The sequence below is a fragment of the Canis lupus genome, chromosome 26, assembly GCF_003254725.2.
Source record: "Canis lupus dingo isolate Sandy chromosome 26, ASM325472v2, whole genome shotgun sequence".
Taxonomy (NCBI): Eukaryota; Metazoa; Chordata; class Mammalia; order Carnivora; family Canidae; genus Canis; species Canis lupus.
In genome coordinates, this window is record NC_064268.1 from 18,313,799 (window position 1) to 18,335,991 (window position 22,193).

General features: G+C 47.1%; 1 protein-coding gene across 1 annotated transcript; it reads right to left on the reverse strand.

Moving 5' to 3' along the window:
- Positions 1–69: 69 nt before the first annotated feature.
- Positions 70–21,457, reverse strand: DAO (D-amino acid oxidase). Its single transcript, XM_025474297.3, has 11 exons — positions 21,298–21,457; positions 15,489–15,691; positions 13,336–13,450; positions 12,028–12,104; positions 11,087–11,152; positions 9,391–9,445; positions 8,036–8,140; positions 6,676–6,758; positions 5,291–5,408; positions 4,291–4,389; positions 70–3,055 (listed from the first exon to the last, which is right to left on the reverse strand). Exons 2-11 carry the CDS (start codon positions 15,680–15,682, stop codon positions 2,924–2,926), a joined length of 1,044 nt encoding a protein of 347 aa, XP_025330082.3. The 5' UTR covers positions 15,683–15,691; positions 21,298–21,457; the 3' UTR covers positions 70–2,923.
- Positions 21,458–22,193: the final 736 nt, after the last annotated feature.

A 22,193-nucleotide genomic window follows, 5' to 3' on the forward strand; every position in this document is an offset into this window, starting at 1 on the left:
GGGGCCTTGCCACAGAACTCTCATCAAGGCTGTTTTAATTACAAGGAAAAGAAATTGGACTCAGGTTAATTCAAATTAAGAAGCACAGCTTTATTATAAGGCTGGGATGGGTTGCTCATTTCCTCCAGAGGACAGCCTGGGAACAGAAGTGAGTGGAACAAAGGTGTAAGGAACAACAGGAAGAGGGAAGAATTGTGGCAGAGTGAGAAGCATAGACCCCAGGGAGCAGCATTGCTCAGCTCTACCCGATTTTGTTGCACAGTGGGAGCTCCCGATCTTTAAAATCAGAATCTAGAGTGTTACAGGAAATCTCCCAATTTTAGTATGTTGTAACAAAAACCTTTACATGATGTGTGAGCCCATACAATTGACCTGCAGGCCAGGTTTCATTGATGGGCTGCCAGTTTGCACCTCTGAGCGATTAGAAAAATCTCAGAAATAAAGTGCAGCCCGGCTTCACAAATGGAACCAGAACCAGGGAATCACTAGAGCCTGTTCATTATAACTCTATTAGGGATCACGTCATGGCACGCAGTGTGCATGGAGTATCTACCATGTATCTATCACGCATGATACTAAATACTGAGGATACAAAAAAGAATAAGAAATGGTCCACATCTTCATGCATTCTTGGTGCAGTGGAGGGAACAGGCATAAACAGACCACTGTGATACAATGTGATGTGAGCTCTAATAGACAGATGCAGAGTGTTGTGGGAGGCACATGGAATGCTGATCCTGAAGCCCAAGAACATCCGGAGGCCCCTTCTCATGCTTCAGAGATTCAGTAGTTTTTTTTTTTTTTTTTTTTAAGATTTATTTATGATAGACATAGAGAGAGAGAGAGAGAGAGAGAGGCAGAGACACAGGAGGAGGGAGAAGCAGGCTCCATGCAGGAAGCCTGACGTGGGACTCGATCCTGGGTCCCCAGGATCACGCCCTGGGCCAAAGGCAGGCGCTAAACCGCTGAGCCACCCAGGGATCCCCGAGATTCAGTAGTTTTTTTTTTTTTTTTTTTTGATTCAGTAGTTTTGATCAGACTTTAGTCACTGATGGTACTTTGCTGTATTCTGATTCTTTGACATTTAAACATACAGACGCGTCACATATAATCATTCATGATTAATCAAGAATACTCGATGACGAACCACTTCAAATCCCCCTACCCACACCATGCCAGAGAAAATTTCTAAATTTATCAGTAAGAAACCAATTCCACTCAATACCGTTAAAACGAATAGGAATAAAAAAAAGAATAGGAATAAATTTAACAAAAGGAGTACAAGACTTTTACAAACTGCAAAACACTGCTTAAAGAAATTGAAGATCTGAATAAATGGAGAAACATCCTATATTCACGGATCACAAGACTTAAAATCAATGTGTCAATCAATAACCCCCAAATTGATCTATAAACTCGACCTAATCCCTATCAAAATCCCTGGTTGGTGGGACACCTGGGTGGCTCAGCAGTTGAGCACCTGCCTTCAGCTCAGGGTGTGATCCTGGAGTCCCGGGGATCGAGTCCCACGTCAGGCTCCCTGCATGGAGCCTGCTTCTGCCTCTGCCTGTGTCTCTGCCTCTCTCTCTCCCTGTCTCTCATGAATAAATAAATAAAATCTTTAAAAAAAAAAATCCCTGGTTGGCTTTTTTTTTTTTTTCTTCAAAAACTGGCGAGCTGGTTGTAGAATTTGTAGGAAACTACAAAGGACCCAGGAGAGCCAAAAAAGAAAAAAAAAAAAAACCACTTAAAAGAGAACAAACATGGAAGACTCACATTTCTTAACTCTAAAACTTTTTACAAAGTTTCAGTAATCAAGACAGTGTAGCATGAGTGTACGAGTATATGGATAGACCTATAGATCAATGGAATGGAATTGAAATTCCAAAAATACACCCATATATTTAAGGCTCAACTGACTTTTGACAGAAGTGCTGGAGACGATTCAACAAGGAAATACAACACTCATCAAGCTGCCAGTAAGTCATTGAAAAATACGGTTACAGATCATCTTCAGGGAAGGAGGGAGCAAGAAGTTTAGGCGAAGGGAAAGTGAAGAAATTAAGCATCGCCTAATTTCTCCAGTGCCATGTGGGTTGCAGGATTTTCCCCATGCCCCTTCTACCCACTCAGCAGGTCACTGACACTGTTGGAAATTCTGGATGTGGAATGGGTATCATGGTGTTAGTTCAATGCCTTACCTCTTCTGCCTCGCCACACTCCAGCTCTGCATGTGACTTCCTGCAACAAAATCTACTACAGCCTTCCCTCAAGTACACTCTGTGGCATCAGTGCTCGGGGCAAAAAGGTTTCCAAACCAAATAAGTTTAGGATTGGATGAAAGAACATCAGATAGATGTCTTTGTTGCAGGACTTTTCAGAACCTTTCTTTTTTTTAAAGATTTTATTTTTTAAAAATTTCTTTATTCATGAGAGAGAGAGGCAGAGGGAGAAGCAGGCTCCATGCAGGGAGCCTGATGTGGGACTTGATCCCAGGACTCCAGGAACATGCCCCTGGGCCGAAGGCAAGTGCTAAACCACTGAGCCACCCGGGAATCACCTTTTCAGAACCTTTAATATGTTAGTGTAATTTGTCCTCAAGTTACCTAACCTCAGTTATCTCCAATTTTCTCCTTGCTCCTTTGATTTTCTGAGCTTTCCTTTCTGAGGACTTAGAATATAACAGCCTACATCTGTTCTTCATACAGTCAGGCCCAGAGTGAGTGGAGAGACCCCAGTGATCAAAGTGAGCCCCAGGTAGGGCCAGACTCGCCTCTGGGAATGGATCTTGTCATTTCCCTCTCATCTTGTGCTTCTTGCAGAAAGGAGCCAGGGCCGATGTGAAGGGTAAGTGATAGCTTAGAGGGGGGTATATTGATTGCTTGGCTGAGGGGAGCGGGGAGTTCTTGGGGAGGTGGTGTTTTCAGAGGTGGGGTGGCGGCATCCTGAGCAACTTCCTTTCTTCTAGGAGTTTCCCAAATAGCTTGGCTGCCTCCATAGCACAGCCCCAGTGGATGGTGAGCCCGTAGCCTCCATGGCCATAGTTGTGGATGACCTGGGAGAGGCAAGAGAGAAGGTAGCATGTGTGCCCTGGAAGACTCAGGAGCTTCCTGAAGAGTTTTGGGCAAAGCCAGCGGGCACCAGAGGCCCTCTCCGTTCCCTGGCAGGATGGTGGCATCCCAGCAACACCAGTAAGGTGATTTTGGGGGGAGCTGAAGGTTGACATCCCAGACTCTCTTTTGCTTAGGAGATGGACCTGGTTTATGCACTCAGCACAGGAAAAGTAGAATATTTAGAACTTGAGGTCAGGGATTCCCCTCCTTAGTCACATTATCTGAAGTTCCTTAAATCACCTTTCTTATGCCCATCCCGCTCCAGAACGCCAAACCTCTTGTGTTAATAGATAGACTCTTCTACCCACCTCGGGAGGAAAGAGAAGCCGGGAAACTGTATTGGGTGGACCCTGGTTAGCAGGCTAATTTGTCCCAGGGACAGAGGCAAGATCCCTGGGGTCTTTTTTAAAGCCAAAGCCATCAGCAGGGAGTTTGACTCCATCTGTGACTCTTTCCTCAGGTACCTGTGAGCACACACACACACACACACACCCCATATACACATATCACATATACACACAAAGCTGTTACACACACACACACACACACACACACACACCCTATATGCCCTCCTACATAAGGGAAGAAGGACGACCGATATAAGGAAGATTGCTTTTCCGTGGGGAACTCCAGCTACCACCTAGTTAGATCAGGTCCTTCAGCCAGGACAGCTTCCAGCTTCTCAATAAGCCCAGTTCCCACCCCATAAGAGGGAGCATGAAAGAGCGACCCCAGAGATGCGATGGAGCAGCAACAAAATGGACATCTGCAAAATGGCTTTGGAGTCCAATTCAACTCACCAGTTGTCTGATTTAGGCAAATGCTTTCACATCTTAGACCCCCAGTATCCATCTGAAGCATGGGGGAAACAGTCCCTATCCCAGAGAGTTGGAGGGGAGATCCAGTAAGGTCGTTCATGTCATGGACACAAGTAAGTACCCATTTTCCTTCTGCTCAACCACAGGTTTTGACAGACTGAGGCGCACTGCCCTCTACGTAACCTTGAGCAGGTCCTGTACCATCACTGAGCCTCAGTTTCTCTACAGAGGGGGGGATGTTAGCCAGTGCTGTCCTGGCCTGCCAGTAGGCTGTGTGAAGCCAATGTCAGGTAAGACTGGAAATGCCAGAGCCTCTTAGAGCTATGGGAAGACTTGCTTTCTTTGCCAAGAGAGCATACCTCTGTGTTTGAAGATCCAAAGCGAAGCTGTTCCCTTTCTAGCCGAATCTGGGGGCGAACTGGCCGGAGACCAGTAAATTCAGCAACAATTTTTGCATCCTGGAAAAAAAGTGTTACTAGTTCATCTCTGGGGGCCCCTGGGTGGCTCAGTTGTTAAGTGTCTGCCTTCAGCTCAGGTCATGATCCCAGGGTCCTAGGATTAAACCCCATGTCACTGGGCTCCCTTCTCAGCAGGGAGCTGGTTTCTCCCTTTCCCTCTGTCTGCTGTTCCTCCAGCTTGTTCTCTCTCTCTCTCTCTCTCTCTATCTAATAAGTAAAATCTTAAAAAATAATAATTCATCTCTGGATTTTTTTGCCGCTCCTATTTTTAGATGATAGAGTTAGCTTTGGAGTCTCATTTTCACCACCCACCACCACCATCACTTTCATTAACCCCCTCTACCATCACACCTTCATCAGCTGCCAACATCATTATTGTCACTACCACCACATCACTACCAGTTCTATCGATGACCCGGTCTCCATCAACCACCACCAGCCACCACCATGATGTCAACAGCCCTAGCCTCCTCACCATCATTATTATCCTCATCCTGAGCATATTCATCACCATCAACACCACCACTACTTCTACCCTACCCTCATTAATATCATGACTGTCATCATCACCAACAGGCAAATGAAAAAACTGAGATTTCAAAACAAACAAAAACGCACTGAGATTTCTACAACAAATGTATCTGCTCTTTTTGAAGACAGACTAAGGTGTTTTTAGGGCTGTCACCGCAAAAGACAGCAACTCTTAGCCATGGACAGATAGGTGTCACTGGCTTGCAGCAGAACCTCCCTGTGCATTATCAAATTCTGGTGTATTCCACAGTCCCTTGCTGGAATAATTTTGCCCAATTATCCCAGTGGTAGCATCTTCCCATCCTCAAGGGGCCTCATGATCAAGCTGCCAAGACCCTGGTCTAAGGTACTGATAACCCTCCCACCGTACCTTTAGTGTGGGCTCCAGGCTACAGCAGCTTTCCCAGATAGTGTTGTGGTCCTGGATGTTGTTTGCCTCACTCCAGTTCCCCAGCTGAAAGATGCCTCCCAGAGTCACTGTCTGGATCCTAGGTAAAAGTAAGGAGTGTCAATGATGAAGGGAAACAAAAAGCCTTTGAGATGAATGGGGGCCATCGCCATGCTCACCCTTACAACCATCTCTACCTAAATCCCCATGACCACCCAGATTGTCATCCCTGCTAACACCACCATCAACACCACTGCAATTGCCACTGTCATCACCACCCCCCACCATCTCTACCATCACCATTAATGTCACTGCCAACATTGTCATCTCTTCTAATGCACAGCACGGTGACTGTAGTTAGCAGTATTATATTACATACTTGAAAATTGCTAAGGGAGTGAATCTTAAATGTTCTCACTACACACAGAGAAATTGTATTTATGTGACATGATGGATGAGTTAACTAGCCTTATTGTGGTAATCATATTGCAATATATACATATATCAAATTGTCATGTACATTAAAAATGTGCACCATTTGTCAATTATATCTTAATGAAACTGGAAAAATATCTCCATCAACATCATCTTCACAACTGCCTTTTTTGCTACCATGAATATGTCATCACCATCAACTCCATTCATCATTTTCACTACCAGCATTCTTGTCACCATTGATATTGTCATCTCTGCCACACCACTAACATCACCATGAAGATAGCACAGCCTCACTTAACATTAATGTTGCAATCAGCATGAATTAACGTTGCCTTTGAGACTGTCATCCCCACTATACTATTAACATCATCACTCATAGCGTCATCTCCATCAGCACCAGATGCTGCCTCTACTCCCAATCACTGCCATCATCATCAACACCACACCATCTCCATTAATGTTAACATTTTACCCTCCTTGGCCCAATCACCACCCCTGTGAACTTCCTCACCAATTACAGTAATATCTCCACTACCACCACTCCACTCTCAGTGACATTGTCATCCTATCAACACAATCACCATCTTCACTAACATCATCACCTCTCTCGTTAATATCATCATCACCATCAACCAAATCCCTATTCTCACCACAATCCTGTTATTTCTGTTCACACCTTCCAGTGTCACTGCCCTCACACCCACTACCTTTGTCTTTAGGATCGCCACAACTATCCTCCAAAAGCTTGTTCAAGATGGAGCCCAATTAATGCTGCGTCCTGACTTTCCAGGGATTTAATACCTCAACCCTACTACTTAGAAAACACTAGAAGAAAAAGCCTGCAGGGACTAAGCAAAGGGGCTGGGGTGGGCAGCATAGAGAGGGCATGAAGGTGCTCCTTCTTCTGCTCTAAGATGTCAGATTCTTACCCTGGGATGATGTATGGGGTCTGGTAGATGCCTTTCGCTAGGTCATGGGTGATAATGAAGTGCTTCATCCAAGGGGCATCCACCTGTTGATTGAAGGCAGACAAGTCTCTTCAGGAGTGTTGGATCACTAGGCTTCCCTGCCTTGCTCCCCTCTCTACCCAGATGTTCTGACAAGTGTGGCAAAGACAGCTCCTAAGCCCTCCTCTGACTCCTCAGCTCCAAGTCTGCACTGACTGCTTGCTCTTGCAGGAAGAGTCAACCCCTGCTCCCTGAAATATCACACATTCTCACCTACATGACCACAGAAAAGCTCAGCACACACGTATAAAGACACATACGGATCAGCCCACATGAGGAACACACTGACACTCACATAGGCCCAAGTACACACACATGTCTACAAATGGACATCCTTCACACATGCACACATACACAGTGAGAGGCAGTGTGGGATGATGTTTACAAGACACAGCCTCTTAAACCAGGTTGCCTGGGTTCTTTTTTTTTTTTTTGTGAAGATATTTTATTTATTTATTCATGATAGACAGAGAGAGAGAGAGAGAGGCAGAGACACAGGCAGAGGGAGAAGCAGGCTCCATGCAGGGAGCCCGATGTGGGACTTGATCCCGGGACTCCAGGATCACGTTCTGGACTGAAGGCAGGCGCTAAACCACTGAGCCACCCAGGGACCCTGGGTTCTAACCCCAGTTCCAGAACTCACCACCATGTGAACTTGTGCATATCACCTAAATTCCTCTGTGCCTCAGTTTCCCCATCAGTAAAATAGCAATGGCAATATGATAGACCCTCTCAAAGGGTTCTGGTAAGGATGAAATTAATAACACGATAAAATGCTCAGGCCTGTACATGGCACTAAATAAATACTCCACAAATTTTTGCTCTTTTTATTAAAATGCAGGGATATACAACCCCTACATATGTACAAACATATATATGCATGCTTTGCTATATTAAGAAAAAATCCCAAAAGAGAATGTTTGGAGGGGTCGTGTTGATCCTTCTTGTTTCTTTAACATGTCAGTTGCCTGAAATCTGCGAGGCTCTTCTAACAGATGTCCCCAATGCATCCTCTATCTTCAGAGAGGAAATAAGGAGGCAGCTACAATCTCTCTATTAAGAAAAGCAAGAGGGATACCTGGGGGGGCTCAGTGGTTAAGTGTCTGCCTTTGGCTCAGGGCACGATCCCAGATTCTGGGATCTAGTCCCACATCAGGCTCCCTGCAAGGAGCCTGCTTCTCCCTTTGCCTATGTCTCTGCCTCTCTCTCTCTCTCTCTCATGAATAAATAAATCTTTAAAAGAAGAAAAGCAGGAGGTTCCATCCTTCGCCTTCACACTCACCTTAATGATCTGTCCCCGACCTGGCTTCAGCAAGGGATCTGGTTGCAATGCCCCAGCCCACACCCCGGTGCAGTTGATAATCACGTCGGCACCTCCTCTTGCCATCTGGCAGCAATGAACAGAGCAGGTGGCATGGGAGGAGGTAAGGGCCTTTGTATCCTCCACCCCCTCCTCCCCTCTCCCCTCCACCTTGCAGCTCTCTGCTCCCTGTGGAACAGCAGGGAGGAGTCTCATTGAGGACTCCAATTTTCCACAGAACTAACTCCAAATTTCTGCTCTGCCATTTACCTGCTACATGACCTCAGAAATGTTCCATCACCTCCTCAAGGCTCAGCCGCTTTCACTATAAAGTAGGGCTGGTAATATCTATTCTTGGGCTGTGTGAAGATCCAATGTGACCCTGGATAGGAGAGTGCTCAGGAAGGAGTACTGTGGAAGGGGAGAACCTTCTTGGGACCTCCCAGAAGAAGTCAGATGCAGAGATAGTTCTCTTCCTCCTTCTGACTCCTTACTTCATTCTCTTGCCTTTTGCTCTGCCAAGGCATTTTCAGAAGGCATGATGGAACCCCTGGCTCTGTGCATGTATGGGATACTTGACGGCTCAACAGTACAGCATGATGGGCACCTAAACCCTCAGTACAGCACCAAGGACTCCCCTCACAGGTCAGTCATGGGGCACACACATTGCAAGGCATTGTTATCATTCCAGAGCCAGTGTTTGCTACATTGAAGTGTGAGCTCCTTGGGAATAAGGTTATGTCTGAGCAAACCATACATCCCAAATGTCCATTAGGGCTCAACTCAGAGCAGATACTCAGTATGTAATGCCAGTAGCTGCATTTACCAAGTATCTTCACATGCCAAGCGCAATGCTAGGTGCTAGGATTGAGTGAAGTCATACAGCAAAGTTCGTGGTACTTAGCCAGTGCCTGGTGATGATAGCTGCTGTCATTGTTACTGATGATGGTATTACTCTGGAGCTGAGTCAGCTGAGAGCCTTGACTTTGCAGAAACATTAACCCTGATTTAGATAGGAGGCAACCAAGTGTCTCAAGAGTGAAGTGCAGCTGATACTGGTAAGAGGCAGCCAACTCTCTGGCCCTAAGACTCAGAGGCTCAGAAGTAGATTAGCCCCTAATGTCCACCATCATCCTGCTGTCCCTTTGTTCTAGCCACCAACATCAAGACAGAATGCTTGAGTCCCTCTGGGATTGAAGAAAGGCCTGGAGACTGGGACAGGCCTCGTGGGGACCCTGGGAGCCTGACAAGGGGGCCCCCAACCCAGCAAAAGGAACCAAAGGCCTCTCCTCCTCACCCTTCTCCCACATCCAGCCGCTTCCAGCCCTGCAACTCACCTCCTCGAAAGACTCCACCTTCTGCTGGAAGAATTTCACTCCCCTCTCAGTTAACCTAGGGTGATGAAACACATCAAAAAGCCCAGTATTCAGTTCTTTGTCCCATCTCTCCAAGAAAATGGCATGAGATATGTTCCCCAAAGAACCTTCTGTGGATGTTAGTCCCACAGGATGCTCCTTGAGAAAATGGCTGTGTAGTCAGATCAGATCAGTTCTTAAGTACCTTGATGGACTAGTGGTCCATGAAATCTCCCATGGGAAACCTGAAATGGCCCAAGCCCCTTGTCAGCCAGATGGAGATGAGAGAAGAGCCTTGGTGAAGGTCATACAGTGAGTTAATGATGGGATTGGGACTCAGACCTAGGCTTCTTAGTTCAAAAGTTTTCCTACCACATTGCTTTGTACCATCAAAGGGAATGAGTTGCAAGGTGGAGGAGGGCAGAGTTGGACCAATGTTAAATGCCCCTTTGTCAGAAGCAAGGTACAAGGAGGAAGGTGGGCTGGGGACATCCCCCAACATGTCTCAGAATAAAAATATCTGTTATTATTAGAGATGTAGTAGAAACATCAAAAGAACAGAAAAGTAAACCCTATGAAAAGTGAAGCTCAGGACTATTTTATATACATAGCTTCCTCAAGATAGAAGTGGGGGTTTTCCGCCTAGGAAGAGGCTAGACAGGAGTCATAAGTATCTTAAGGTTAGGAGAAATAACTATAGTGCAATGATTTCCAAACCTGGCAGATAATTAAAATCACTCAGGAAACTTCTTAAAACACAAATTTCTAAGCCCCACTCCAGAGGATCTGATTCAGTAGATATAAAGTGGAGTCCTAAAATCTGTATTTCTAAAAAGCTCCCCAAGTCATTTGTTTTTTTTTTCCCCAAGTCATTTGATAAAAGATATGATCCATTCTAGATTTTTTTTAATCTTAATAAAATAGTAAAATATAGGAAATACATGGAATTTTCTTATATGTGAATATAAATATAAATATGTCTCTCAATTTGTTTGCTAATTTAGAACACTACAAGATTCCTATTTTTTTTAAGATTTTATTTATTTATTTGAGATAAAAAGAGTGAGAAAGAAAGCATGAGTGGGGGTGAGCAGTGCAGAGGGGCAGAGGGAGAGGGAGAAGCAGACTCCCTACTGAGCAGGGAGCCCAACATGGGGCTCAATCCCAGGACCCTGGAATCATAACCTGAGCTGAAGGCAGATGCTTAACTGACTGAACCACCCAGGCACACTTACAAGATTCCTATTAACCTCAGCAAGAAGATAGACATCCCCTGTATTAGTTAACATTGTTCTAGAAGTACTGGCCACAGCAGTTAGACAAGAAGAAAAAATGAAGTATACAAAAAAAAAAAGGCAACTTATGTTTTAGAGATGACATAAATACATGTGGAAAACTTAAAAGAATTCATTTAAAACTATTACACAAACATTATAGATTTTGGTGAATTCAATAATCAATATCACATGTAAAGAGCTGCCCAGGTGGTTCTGATGCCCAATCAGGTATGGGAAGCTGGGTTTCAGTGCACAGAAGTGGTTAGAACTGAGGATAACTCCCACCAAGCCTAAGAGTTTTCTTTAACATTTTGGGTTGGTCAATTCAAAAACAAATCCCATGAACAACTGATAATGGTCCCTGAGAGGTGCTTTCCTAAAACTAAAGTTGAAGTTCTCACCTTTTAGTCAGCCACTCGAGATACCTCCTCCCCTCCACAATCAGGCTTGTGTTGAACCAGCCATAGCTAAAGTTGCAACAGGCAAGAGTGAGAATAAAGAATCAGAATCAGAGCTCTATTCAAAGGCTTTCAAATGGAGGTGGGAGCAGTCTCATTTTGGAGGACCCCCAAGCGTAGAACCAGGACCACTGAGTGAAGTGGGCTGTGTCAAGTAGGGACTGGTTTTCAGTGCAGGAAATTTTTTTCTATCAGAAAATCCATCCCTGACATTGGGGTGCACACGTGGAGATTGGATGTGCATTCTTAGAGGGGATTCAGGCACAGTGTGGGGTGAAGGGAGGACCAAAGAGACATCAGGCTGCAAGGAAAAGAATAGATGTGTTTGGAGTCACATAATCCCATTTTGGGGGGGATCCCTGGATGGCTCAGTGGTTTAGTGCCTGCCATCAGCACAGGGCATGGTCCTGGAATCCCAGGATTGAGTTCTGCATCGGGCTCTCTGCATGGAGTCTGCTTCTCTCTCTGCCTGTGTCTCTTTCTCTCTCTCTCTCTCTCTCTCTCTCTCTCTCTGTGTCTCTCATGAATAAATTAATAAAATCTTAAAAAAAAAAAAAGAAATCCCATTTTGGTCACTTGGCTATGTGACCTTGGGAAGTTAGCCTCTCTAAAGCTCAGTCTCCTCATCTACAAAAGATGGTAGTGACATGGAGTTCCTGGGCTTCAGATCTGTGTCTCTGTATCCCCCACCACCCTAGCCCAGGGCCCCATTGGGTGGGTGACTTCTCCAAGGGAGATGGACAGAGTAGCAGAAGTCTAAGGGACCAGTGGCTCTTGGCCTGGGATAGGACAGGAAACTTGGTACCTCTATATTCTGCTGCCCTCTGGACAGATCTGTCTGAATGGTGGGACCTCAGCCCCTTTGTCCATCACAATAACCTCACCTGTAATTGGGGAACATGTCCAGCTCTCTACGGGTCAGCCTCCGAAATCCCAGAACTGCGTCCTTCCAGGAAGGATCCTGCCAAGGAGGAAGAGAAGGAGGCACAGGGATGGGTGAAAGTCAATAAAATGTTGAACAGTGTGTACTGCATGTAAGGCTCCATTTCAAGTATCTTACTTATACCACTCCATTTAATACCCCCAACCATCTATTGAGATACATACTATTCTTAGCTCCATTTTCACAGATGGGCCCGTTGAGGTTTAAAGAGGTTAAGTAATTAGTCTAAAGTCACACAGCTAATAAACAATGAAGCCGAGATTTGAACCAACACAGTTTGGCTTCAAAGTCCATAGTCTTAACTGTGATGCTATATGAAGGAAGGGTGAGAATGAGGCTGAGGATGAGTGATAGGGTAAGAGTCAGAAATAGGAGAGAAACTGGTGACAGTGAGGATTACCAAGGGGTGAGAGTGGAAGGCAGCAGAGCTTAGGGTCAGAAAACCAGGTAGAGGTTTGGGCCTCCCCACAGACCACCTTGAATTCTCCAAGACTCCCATTTTCTTGTCTGCATAATAGAGTTAATACTCATTCTTGGTCCCATGAAAGAGAACAGACAGTATGGGCAATGCCCGTAGCCCAGTGCTAAACATTGAATAACCCTGAAAGAGTTGGTCTGGGATTCTAGACCCCTCTCTCCAAGCAACCTAAGAACATCCCCCAAGGCTATGCCCTTCTTCACACATTGGGCACCATAGGGTCACAGACAGCCTGGGTTCAAATCTCAGTTCCACCATTTAGAGACTTGTAACTTGAGCAAGCTACACCATTTCTCTGAGCCTCTATTTCTTCATCTATAAAGAGGCTAATGTTAGCACTTACTTGTTGGTTGGTATGAGAATTAAACAAGTCACTAGCTGACAAATTAGTTGGGACAGGGCCTGGTATAGAGTAAGCACTTTAGAAGTTCGCGCCATGATGAATATTTTAGTCTATCTTGATGAAAATCCCTGGCACCTCCAGAAACACAGGAAACCTTGTAGCTTCAGCATGAAATCCACTACAGGATGTGTCTGGGTTTGACTCAACCAGAGCTAGTTCCCCTGGTTCATCAGAAAGCTCTTTGGTCTCCACCAATTTAATGACAAAATTGGAAACCAAAATAATTTTAAAGCAAAAATAAAACTTAAAGTAAACCTGATTTGAATGCAAATAGCTATCATCTACCAGGCTCAAAGTACTCCCAGACTCAAACTCCCAGCCCTGGTCTGTGATCAAGGTTCTACCCCATGGTCTGACTCCTCACTCACCGGAATAGTTTCATGGAAGAGGTTGTAGCCTGAGATTAGGGCCAGGCCCATGCTCGCAGCGTTGGGAGAATGGATGTGGCTCAGAAGATAGTCGAAGGTCTGCTGGTTCCAATGCCTGGAAGGATCCCGCAGAGTCTCGGTCACCTAATACCTTGAGCTGGACAAGAAAACTCTGAAGATTGGCTTGCATGGGGTTGTGACCAGGCAGATGGGGATATGTCAAAATCCAGAAATCCACCACTTTCCCTTCTGCAGCATCCCAAATGCCTGTGGGCCTTCCCTATCCCATGATTTTCTAGAATTTCCCCATTAATAGAAAAAGAGAAGAGGGGAAACAAGGGATGGTCCACTGCAACCATTTGGAGCCCACCTTGGGCTCAAGATTGTGTAGCTGTGAGTTTAAATGAAAGCTCTGGCCCACTTTGAGAGCTGCAAGCCCCACACTTGAGGCTTACTCAAGTACCCCCCGTATAAATGCCAGCAGTAGACCTTGATTTGCTGCTCCCAAACACTTTCCTCCTCTTCTTCCTGGCCCAGAACCTGGTTACATCTCCTAGACTCCCAAGCAGCCAGGTGTGGCCATGTGACTGCCTTCTGCCCAATGGACCCTAAGACTGCACACATGGTCCTCATGCTGTTCTCCTTCCAAAAGCACAGAAGAATGACATCAGAAGGCACAGTGACACGGGCACAGTGGCCGTGTCAGAAGCCACAGAGGAGGACAGCAGAGGCATGAGATGCAAGGAGCCCGGGCCCCTGAATTGCCACCCACTGATCAGGAACACTAGTTTTAGAGTTTACGGGAGAATGTAACTTCTGTTTGAGTCCTTACACAGTTGGGGATTCTTTTGCTGAAGCAGCTGGCAGTTTGTGGTTTCTAAACAGACAAAATGACTTTTGCAACTTCTTTGCTAAACCTGATCATCCATCCACCCACTTACAAGTATTCTTGATCTGGAGGTCTGTTTTAACCTCAAAAAGTTAAAAACAGAATTAACCTGTGATCTAGAAAGCACGCTACTGGATATTTACCCAAAGAATACAAAAACACCAATTCAAACAGATACGTGCATCCCGATGTTTATAGCTGCATGATTTACAATAGGCAAGATATGGAGGCAGTCCAAGTGTCCATCAATTGATGAATGGATAAAGATGCGGTATTCCATATATACAATGGAATATTACTCAGCCATACAAGGGAATGAAATCTTGCCATTTGCAACAACGTGGATGAACTAGAGGGTATCATGCTAAGTGAAATAAGTCAGAAAACGACAAATACCATATGATTTCACTCATATGTGGAAATGAAGAAAGAAAATTGATGAGCAAAGGGGAAAAGAGAGAGAGAGAGAAAGAGAAACTCAAACCAGACTCTTAACTGTAGAGAGCAAGCTGATAGTCACCGGAGAGGATGGGGGTGCAGGTTGGGGGAAATAGGTGATGGCGATGAAGGAGTGCACCTGTTGTGACGAGCACCAGGTGCTGTATGGAAGTGTTCCATCACTATATGGCACACCTGAAACTAATGTAACACTGTATGCTAACCAACTGGAATTAAAATAAAAACATTAAAAAAAAAAGAAATTGTTACATAAAAATGATGAATCGTCACAGTGGGCAAATTGAGGGGAAATAGATTTCTAAACCATTAAATATACCTGAGAGACTGTTAAAAACGGCAATTGGAATGACTTCAAGTGAAGCGAAAGATCTTTTTATGAGTTTATATATGGAAGAAAATTGGTCTTTGGGGACATAATTCCTCCCTACAGTACCCAGCATCAAGGACTTTAGTGCATTTTATCCTTCATTATAATTATTGCTGGGATTTGAAGGGCTCTGTTTTCTGTCAGCCACTAGGTAGGGATCAGATGAAAATGACCTTTAAATAAATAAACTAGGGGAAAGAAACCCAAATATTCCTGATCCATCAATGCACAGGGCATCCACAGCCACCCAGTTTAGGGGAGGCATAGAGGGAAGCCTCCATTTGTCTGGCACATAGTAGGGCTTCATATTTATTAGGATTTTCTTCTAAGCCTTGACAAGGGGCTTGCTCTTGGTGATGGGAACCCTGAGAGGGAGCATCCCCTCTTCACTCTCAGAACCTCCAGTTCCTGGGGCCACCGTCTAGGACCCTCACTCACGCCTCCTGTGGGTTGCTGGGGTCCGAGAGGTAGGCTTGACAGAGGCCAGCAGCCACGTCAGTGGTGGTGAGCGGGGTGAAGCGGTCTGCGTAGACCCTCACATCCAGCGATGGCAGGACTGACTGGTAGCGCTCGTGGATGCAGAGGGCGGTGGACAGCCCAATGACGCCTGCTCCGATCACTACCACACGCATCGTGCCAGCCTGCAGGAAGGAAAGGTTGAAGTGTGCCATCACCACCATCACCATCGTCTCCTGAAAGCTTAGAAAGTGCCAGATACCGCCAAGCCTTTCTATCTGGCTAGCCCAGATAACTGATCCTCTTAAGGACCCTCACAAGAGGAAAAATGGACACAGAGGGAGGCAAAGCGACTTGGCCAAGGTCTCACAGCTGGTAAGTGATGCAGCTTTGGTTGGGGAGCTTCCCCCAAATACCCTGCCCCAAGCCAGGAACATAAGCAGAGCAGGGCACAGGGCCCAGCCAGCTGCAGCCTGGGAGTCTGGCAGTCAGGACCATGGGCTCTAGCTTCAGATCTCGTGCCTCAACTCTGCCACCTACTGGCCACTGACCTTGGGCAAGATGCTGGTAAATGGGAAAAATAACTCCTACCTTGGAGAACAGATGGGAGGTTTAGCCAGATGGCCAGGGCACAAACCTCAACATAAGGTCAAGTGCAAAAGACGTCATTTGCTGACACTTACGGAGCACTGCCACATGCCAACCCCAGTGCTACGTCCTTCTAAGTCACCCCCACGGTCTTAGGAGGCCGGGGCTGGTGTCATTGGTCCCATTGTACAGATGAGGAGACGGAGGCTCAGAGAAGTGAAGTAAGTTACCTGAGGTCCTACAGCCAGTTAAGTGGTGCTGCTGGGATTTACTTTTAATTCAAGTAAACTCAACATACACTTACGGCACACCTCCTGCGTGCCAAGCTGGGAGCTAGCGGATGCAATGTCTAAGTTCAGAACTCAGGTTTTCCTGCACAGCCCCCAAGGGTGGGCCTTGGGGGCTGGGCTGGCTGGGTCCTCAGAAGTTTAAAAGCTTTAAGGGACCCCGGATGTCTCAGTGGCTGAGCGTCTGCCTTTGACTCAGGGCGTGATCCCGGGATCTGGGATGGAGTCCCACATCGTGCTCCCCACAGGGAGCCTGCTTCTCTGCCTGTGTCTCTCTTCCTCTCTCTGTGTCTCTCATGAATAAATAAATAAAATCTTAAAAAAAAAAAAAAGATATTTAGAAGTTTAAAAGCTTTTAACCTCGAAGCAGCTTGGATCCCTCCCCCCCCCCCCCCCACAACGCACACAGCAGGGAAATATTCTGTGGGCTCCTGCTGAGGCAGAACAAGGGGACTTTTTGTGCCGGAAGGGCCAAATTCAACTTTCCCTCCTCTACACTCACAGCAACTCCTCCCACAGACCAAGCCTCCTGGCAACCCTTGGCCAAACGGCAGGACATTCTCAATAGGGCCTAGTTTTTTAAAAGGGGAAAATGGGTTCAGCCCACAAGAATTGGACTCTGTCGGGATTTCAGCAGCCAAGTTGGAGATAAAGCCACAAAATGGAAAGGCATTGTTGCTCCGGACCATTCTCCTTCCCGCTGTGAGGCTTGGTTGCAGGGGCAGGCCCTCTCAGGGACCCTAGCCTCCTGCCATCCCTTGTCCCCCATACTTCGCCTCAGGAGATTCCACATCCTCATCTGTAAAATAAGAGCAACCCTGACCTCACAGGGGCACCCTGAAAATTAACCCACTAGTTGGGTGGATGTTTCTGGCACGGCACCTGGCATAGAGTAGGCCCAATAATACGTAGTGACCTCCTCCTGTCCCCCAGCCCCTTGAAAATAACAATGGAAATGACACCGGGGGAAGGAGAAGAGGAAGCAGGGAGAGTCAGACCTGGCTTCACTTCTCATTCTCTGTGGCCTTGGCCAAGTTACCTCCTCTCTCTGGGCCTTCTGACTCTCTCTCTATAACTCGGGAGAGTGGATCACTTTTGTGCCTCAACAACAAGACAGCAAGAACTGAGGAATTTTCCAAATTCCCCAAATGAATCCAGGAGGTAGCAGGGCATGGGGAAGTGGCAGTACCAGCCCAGGCTGGGGGTCAGACATACCTAGGTTCAGAGTTGAGTTTGGCTCCGGCACACACCAGCTGTGTGGCCCTGGGCAAGTCACTTAACCTGATGGAGTGTGGGTGACCAACCTCTTCAGTTTCCTAGGACTGAAGATGTTGCCAGGATGCGGACTTTGAGAGCTAAAACCAGGAGAGTCCTGGGGCAAACATGGGTTAAGTTGGCCATCCTGATGGAGCCACCATTTCCTCTCTGTGAACTTTTTTTTTTAATATTTTATTTATTTATTCATGAGAGACACAGAGAGACAGAGACACAGGCAGAGGGAGAAGCAGGCTCCATGCAGGGAGCCCGACGTGGGACTTGATCCCGGGACTCCAGGATCACACCCTGGGCCAAAGGCAGATGCTCAACCGCTGAGCCACCCAGGGATCCCCCTCTCTGTGAACTTTTAAGGGCTAACAAAGCTCCCTGACCTTTGCCTCCTCACCAAAATATCAGCTCCAGGAGGGCAGGGACTTTTTTTTTTTTTTTTTTAAGATTTATTTATTTATTTATTTATTTATTTATTTATTTATTTATTTAACAGAGAGGGAGAGAGCACAAGCAGGAGGAGAGGAGGAGGAAGAGGGAGAAACAGACCCCTTGCTGAGCAGGGAGCCTGATACAGGGCTCCATCCCAGGACCCTGGGATCACGACCTGAGCCGAAGGCAGATGCTTAACCAACTGAGTCACCCAGGTACCACTATTTATTTATTTGAGAGATAGAGAGTGTGTGTGCCCAAGGTGGGGGGAGCAGAGGAAGAGAATCTCAAGCAGACTCCCTGTGGAGCATGAGGCCCAATGCAGCGCTCAATCTTACAATGCATGAGATCATGACCTGGGCCTAAACCAAACGCCAGACACAATCGACTGAGCCACCCAGGGCTCCAGACATGGACTTTTATCCTGCTCTATCCCCACGGCCTAGAATAGGGCCTGCCTATAGCAGGGACTCATGAATGAATGAATGCATGCATGCATGAATGAATGAAGTTCTTATGAGGATCAAAAGAGAAAATATTGGTTAAATGCTGAGGAGCTCATGACACTAGTGACTGTCACCGTCCCAGTTCACAGGTGAGGGAGTCGAGGTTCAGAGAAAGTTAAGTTATCCGAGGTCATAAGAAGGGTTGGAGGAAGCGTGGGATGTGAATCCAGCTCTGCCTTTTCCAGGGCCCGAGGTTTTTTTCCATTCGCAAGCCACCTAGAAAACCAGCATAAGATGGAGAAAAAGAGAAGCTGCTTCTATAATAGAGGCTGCGAGGGAGGAGAAGGAGAGTGTGAAAACCCCCCGGAGGCTTCTGGGCAGGAAGAAGGAGGCCTGGACCGAAGCAGAGCTGGCACACAGCATGTCTACGATAACCAGGCTACTCAGGTGTGTCAGAGCCTCCGGTTAGGAGCAGGGGCACATGCCCAAAAGAAGACCAGGAGGGACGCCCAGAACAACATCTGGAATCAAATGGCCAAGATAGAGAGGGGAAAAGTAATAGTGTGGGACTCAGTTTCTCCAGAGTGTAAAATTCTAGATTGCTGGGGAAACTGAGCCCAGCAAAGAGGAGAGACTCAACCACAACAACGCGTCTGCGATGAAAGGGTTTGTGATGTCTTGGGGTGACAAAGTCTCCGTAAAAGGCAAGACTGGTCGAGTCAGGGAAAGACCTGGCAACTCAGAGATCACAACAATAGCACTGCCAGCGTGTGCCAGTCACTGCGCTAAGAATGTTACATGCTTCATCTGTTTTCATCTTCTGACAGCTCTCCGGGTTATCATTACACCCATTTTACAGATGAAGCAAGTGAGTCTCAGACTCCCAGCTGGCGAGAAGCAGAGCCCAGCTCAACCTGACTTACAGAAGCCCGTGGCCCTAAACAACACCATGCCGGGCTGGCAAATGACACTATTTGGAAAATCTGAGGACTAAGCAGGTGAAAATAAACAGCCAATATTTCAGGGTCCTGTGTTGAAAGAAAACCCCATGAAATGCAACATCTGTACGAATTTTTAGTGTGTGGCTGGTAGGCAAAGAATTAGGAAGGAAAAAGGTGGTTCCTAAACCAATCATCTTAAACTACAGGACTCCTATCTGATACTGATCGTAGCAACTGTGTGGTATTAAGGTACAATATAAACGCATGAGGTTCTTTTGAGAAGCAGGAGCCAGCCCGTAGGATCTCATGACACGGATAAGGAACCTGCAGACTTGCATGCCCACGGCTCCGTTACCAGGTCAGTCATTTTTTTGTGGTTGCTGGATTCCTGGCGGAGGTGCCCTTCTCCTGTGTGTTACGCCGTCACTTCAACGGAGCGTGCTTGGAGTGTGCATCCAAGAAGATGCTGAGGTTCTCACACTTATCTGCGTGTGTGTGTGTGTGTGTGTGTGTGATTATAACGTCTCCAGGAGTGTGGAGCGGGAGGGAATTTGGGGCGTCTGCCCCTCACCACACACACATAGATTCAGTACAGGTGTCCTTTTGCTTAATCTCCGCAACCACTACGGGAGGGTCTCCAGGTGTGGGACTGAGGCTCAGGGCCAGGAGCTCACTCTCCCAGAGTCACGCGGCCAGTGTGGGACAGTGCTGGGATCTGGACTCTGTTCTATCTGAGCTTTCTGTACCGTGCTGCAGAGCTATTAGGCAGCAAGCAGTAACTTGGCACCTGCTGCTCTCTGCTTGCTTTTCAGTCGCGTGTTTGCTTGCTCATAACCTCCCTTGTCCCTCAAAAAGAATTTGGGGCAGCTTGTGGCTTTGATTACTATTTGTGTGTAGCAAAAAAATAGGAGACTTGTTTAAAAAAAAAAATCAACAAATCAGGGGCAAGGTATTGGAACGAACGTAATCAGGTTGTGCCATATGGCCACTTCTTTTGCAGTTGATATTTTCACAATTTACCTTTACAGTGGAATAGCTTCTGGGGCACCTCGGGGGCTGTTTGGGCATCTGCCTTTGGCTCAGGGCATGATCCCAGGGTCCTGGGATCAAGTCCCACATAGGGTTCCCCACAAGGAAACTGCTTCTCCCTCTGGCTATGTCTCTGCCTCTCTGTGTCTCTCATGAATAAATAAATAACATGTTTCTAAAATTTTTAAATGAGGGACGCCTGAGTGGCTCAGCGGTTGAGCATCTGCTTTTGGCTCAGGGCATGATCCTGGAGTCCTGGGATCGAGTCCCACTTCGGGCTCCCTGCAAGGAGCCTGCTTCTCCCTCTGCCTGTGTTTCTGCCTCTCTCTGTGTGTCTCTCATGAATAAATAAATAAAATATTTTTTAAAAATTTTTAATGGAACAGCTTCTACAAATGTTTGACAACCAGGCTATCAGCTCGCTGCCCCCAAATAATAATCACCATTTACTGAGTACTTGCTATGTGCCCAGTTCTGTGCTAAGCTCTTTCTGTTCATCACCTCTTTTGATTCTCAAAATAACCTAGTAAGAGGTGATTATGATCCCTGTCTTCCAGAGAGGAGAAGGAGGTCTGGAGAGGTGAAGGCACCTGCCTGTGTTCCTGCCTGGCTCCAGGGCTTCACCTGCTTTAGGCTCTAATGCAGAACCTTCTCCTTAACACTGGGAGGACCTTGAGACCTGGTGCACCGCCACCCCCACTCGCCTGGCTCCAGGGCTTCACCTGCTTTAGGCTCTAATGCAGAACCTTCTCCTTAACACTGGGAGGACCTTGAGACCTGGTGCACCGCCACCCCCACTCACCTGGATTGCCAAACTTCTGAAGAGGCAGCTGCTGTGGACGCAGGGTCTTATCTCCTGCAGAGGAGTCTCCTGATTCTGGGGTGTCCTGTCCTCAGCCGACTGCCCGCCAACCGGGGCTGGAACTCAGGGTCAAAGTCTGGAGTTACCGACAGGGCACAGCAAGGGGCGGGGCTTGGCGCTGCGCTGCTCTCAGGCTGGGAGACCTCCCCTCCCCTCCTTCTGGTCCCTGAAAAGTTGCCTGACTTTTCTGGCTGATCTCAAGCCCCCGTGGACAGCCCTGGGTGGGGGGGGGGGGGGGGCCGGAGGGCTGATGGGGACAAGGAGGTCTGTCTCCGGGGCCAGCTGGAGACGATCCTCTTTCCTCCCTCTTCCTGCTGCCCACCCCCACCCCCGGGGGAGGGGAGAGTTGTTCCCCTGAGCCACTGTGGGCCTGGCCAGCCTGGCAGCCCTGTGCGGGGGCCAGAGATACAGGACAGGGCCTCTAGCAGCCAGCCGGCCAGCCTAATGCCATTCTTGGATGCTGGGTGCATGAGGCCAGGGAGAGACTCAAGGCGACGCCTATTTGGGCCATAAGGATGCGTGGCTCTTTGCTCCCGTATCCCAGAGACACGGGCGGCAGGACTCCAGGTCCCTCCTCTGCCAGGGCTAGACGTGGAGTTGCGATTATTAGAGCCGAAGGATTATCAGGCGCCTCACTGTGTGGATGGGGAGACTGAGGCCCAGAGACAGAGACTAACCAGCCCTGAGTAAGGTATCCCTTGGGTCAGCTTTGAAGAACCAGCCTTGGCGTCCCTATCTTCAGCATCATGGAATAAAAAAGTGAAGATAAAATAAGAAAATGCATACAAAACATTTAGTTTCGGCATTCTTTAGCATTCAGCATGGTATTCTTTTAA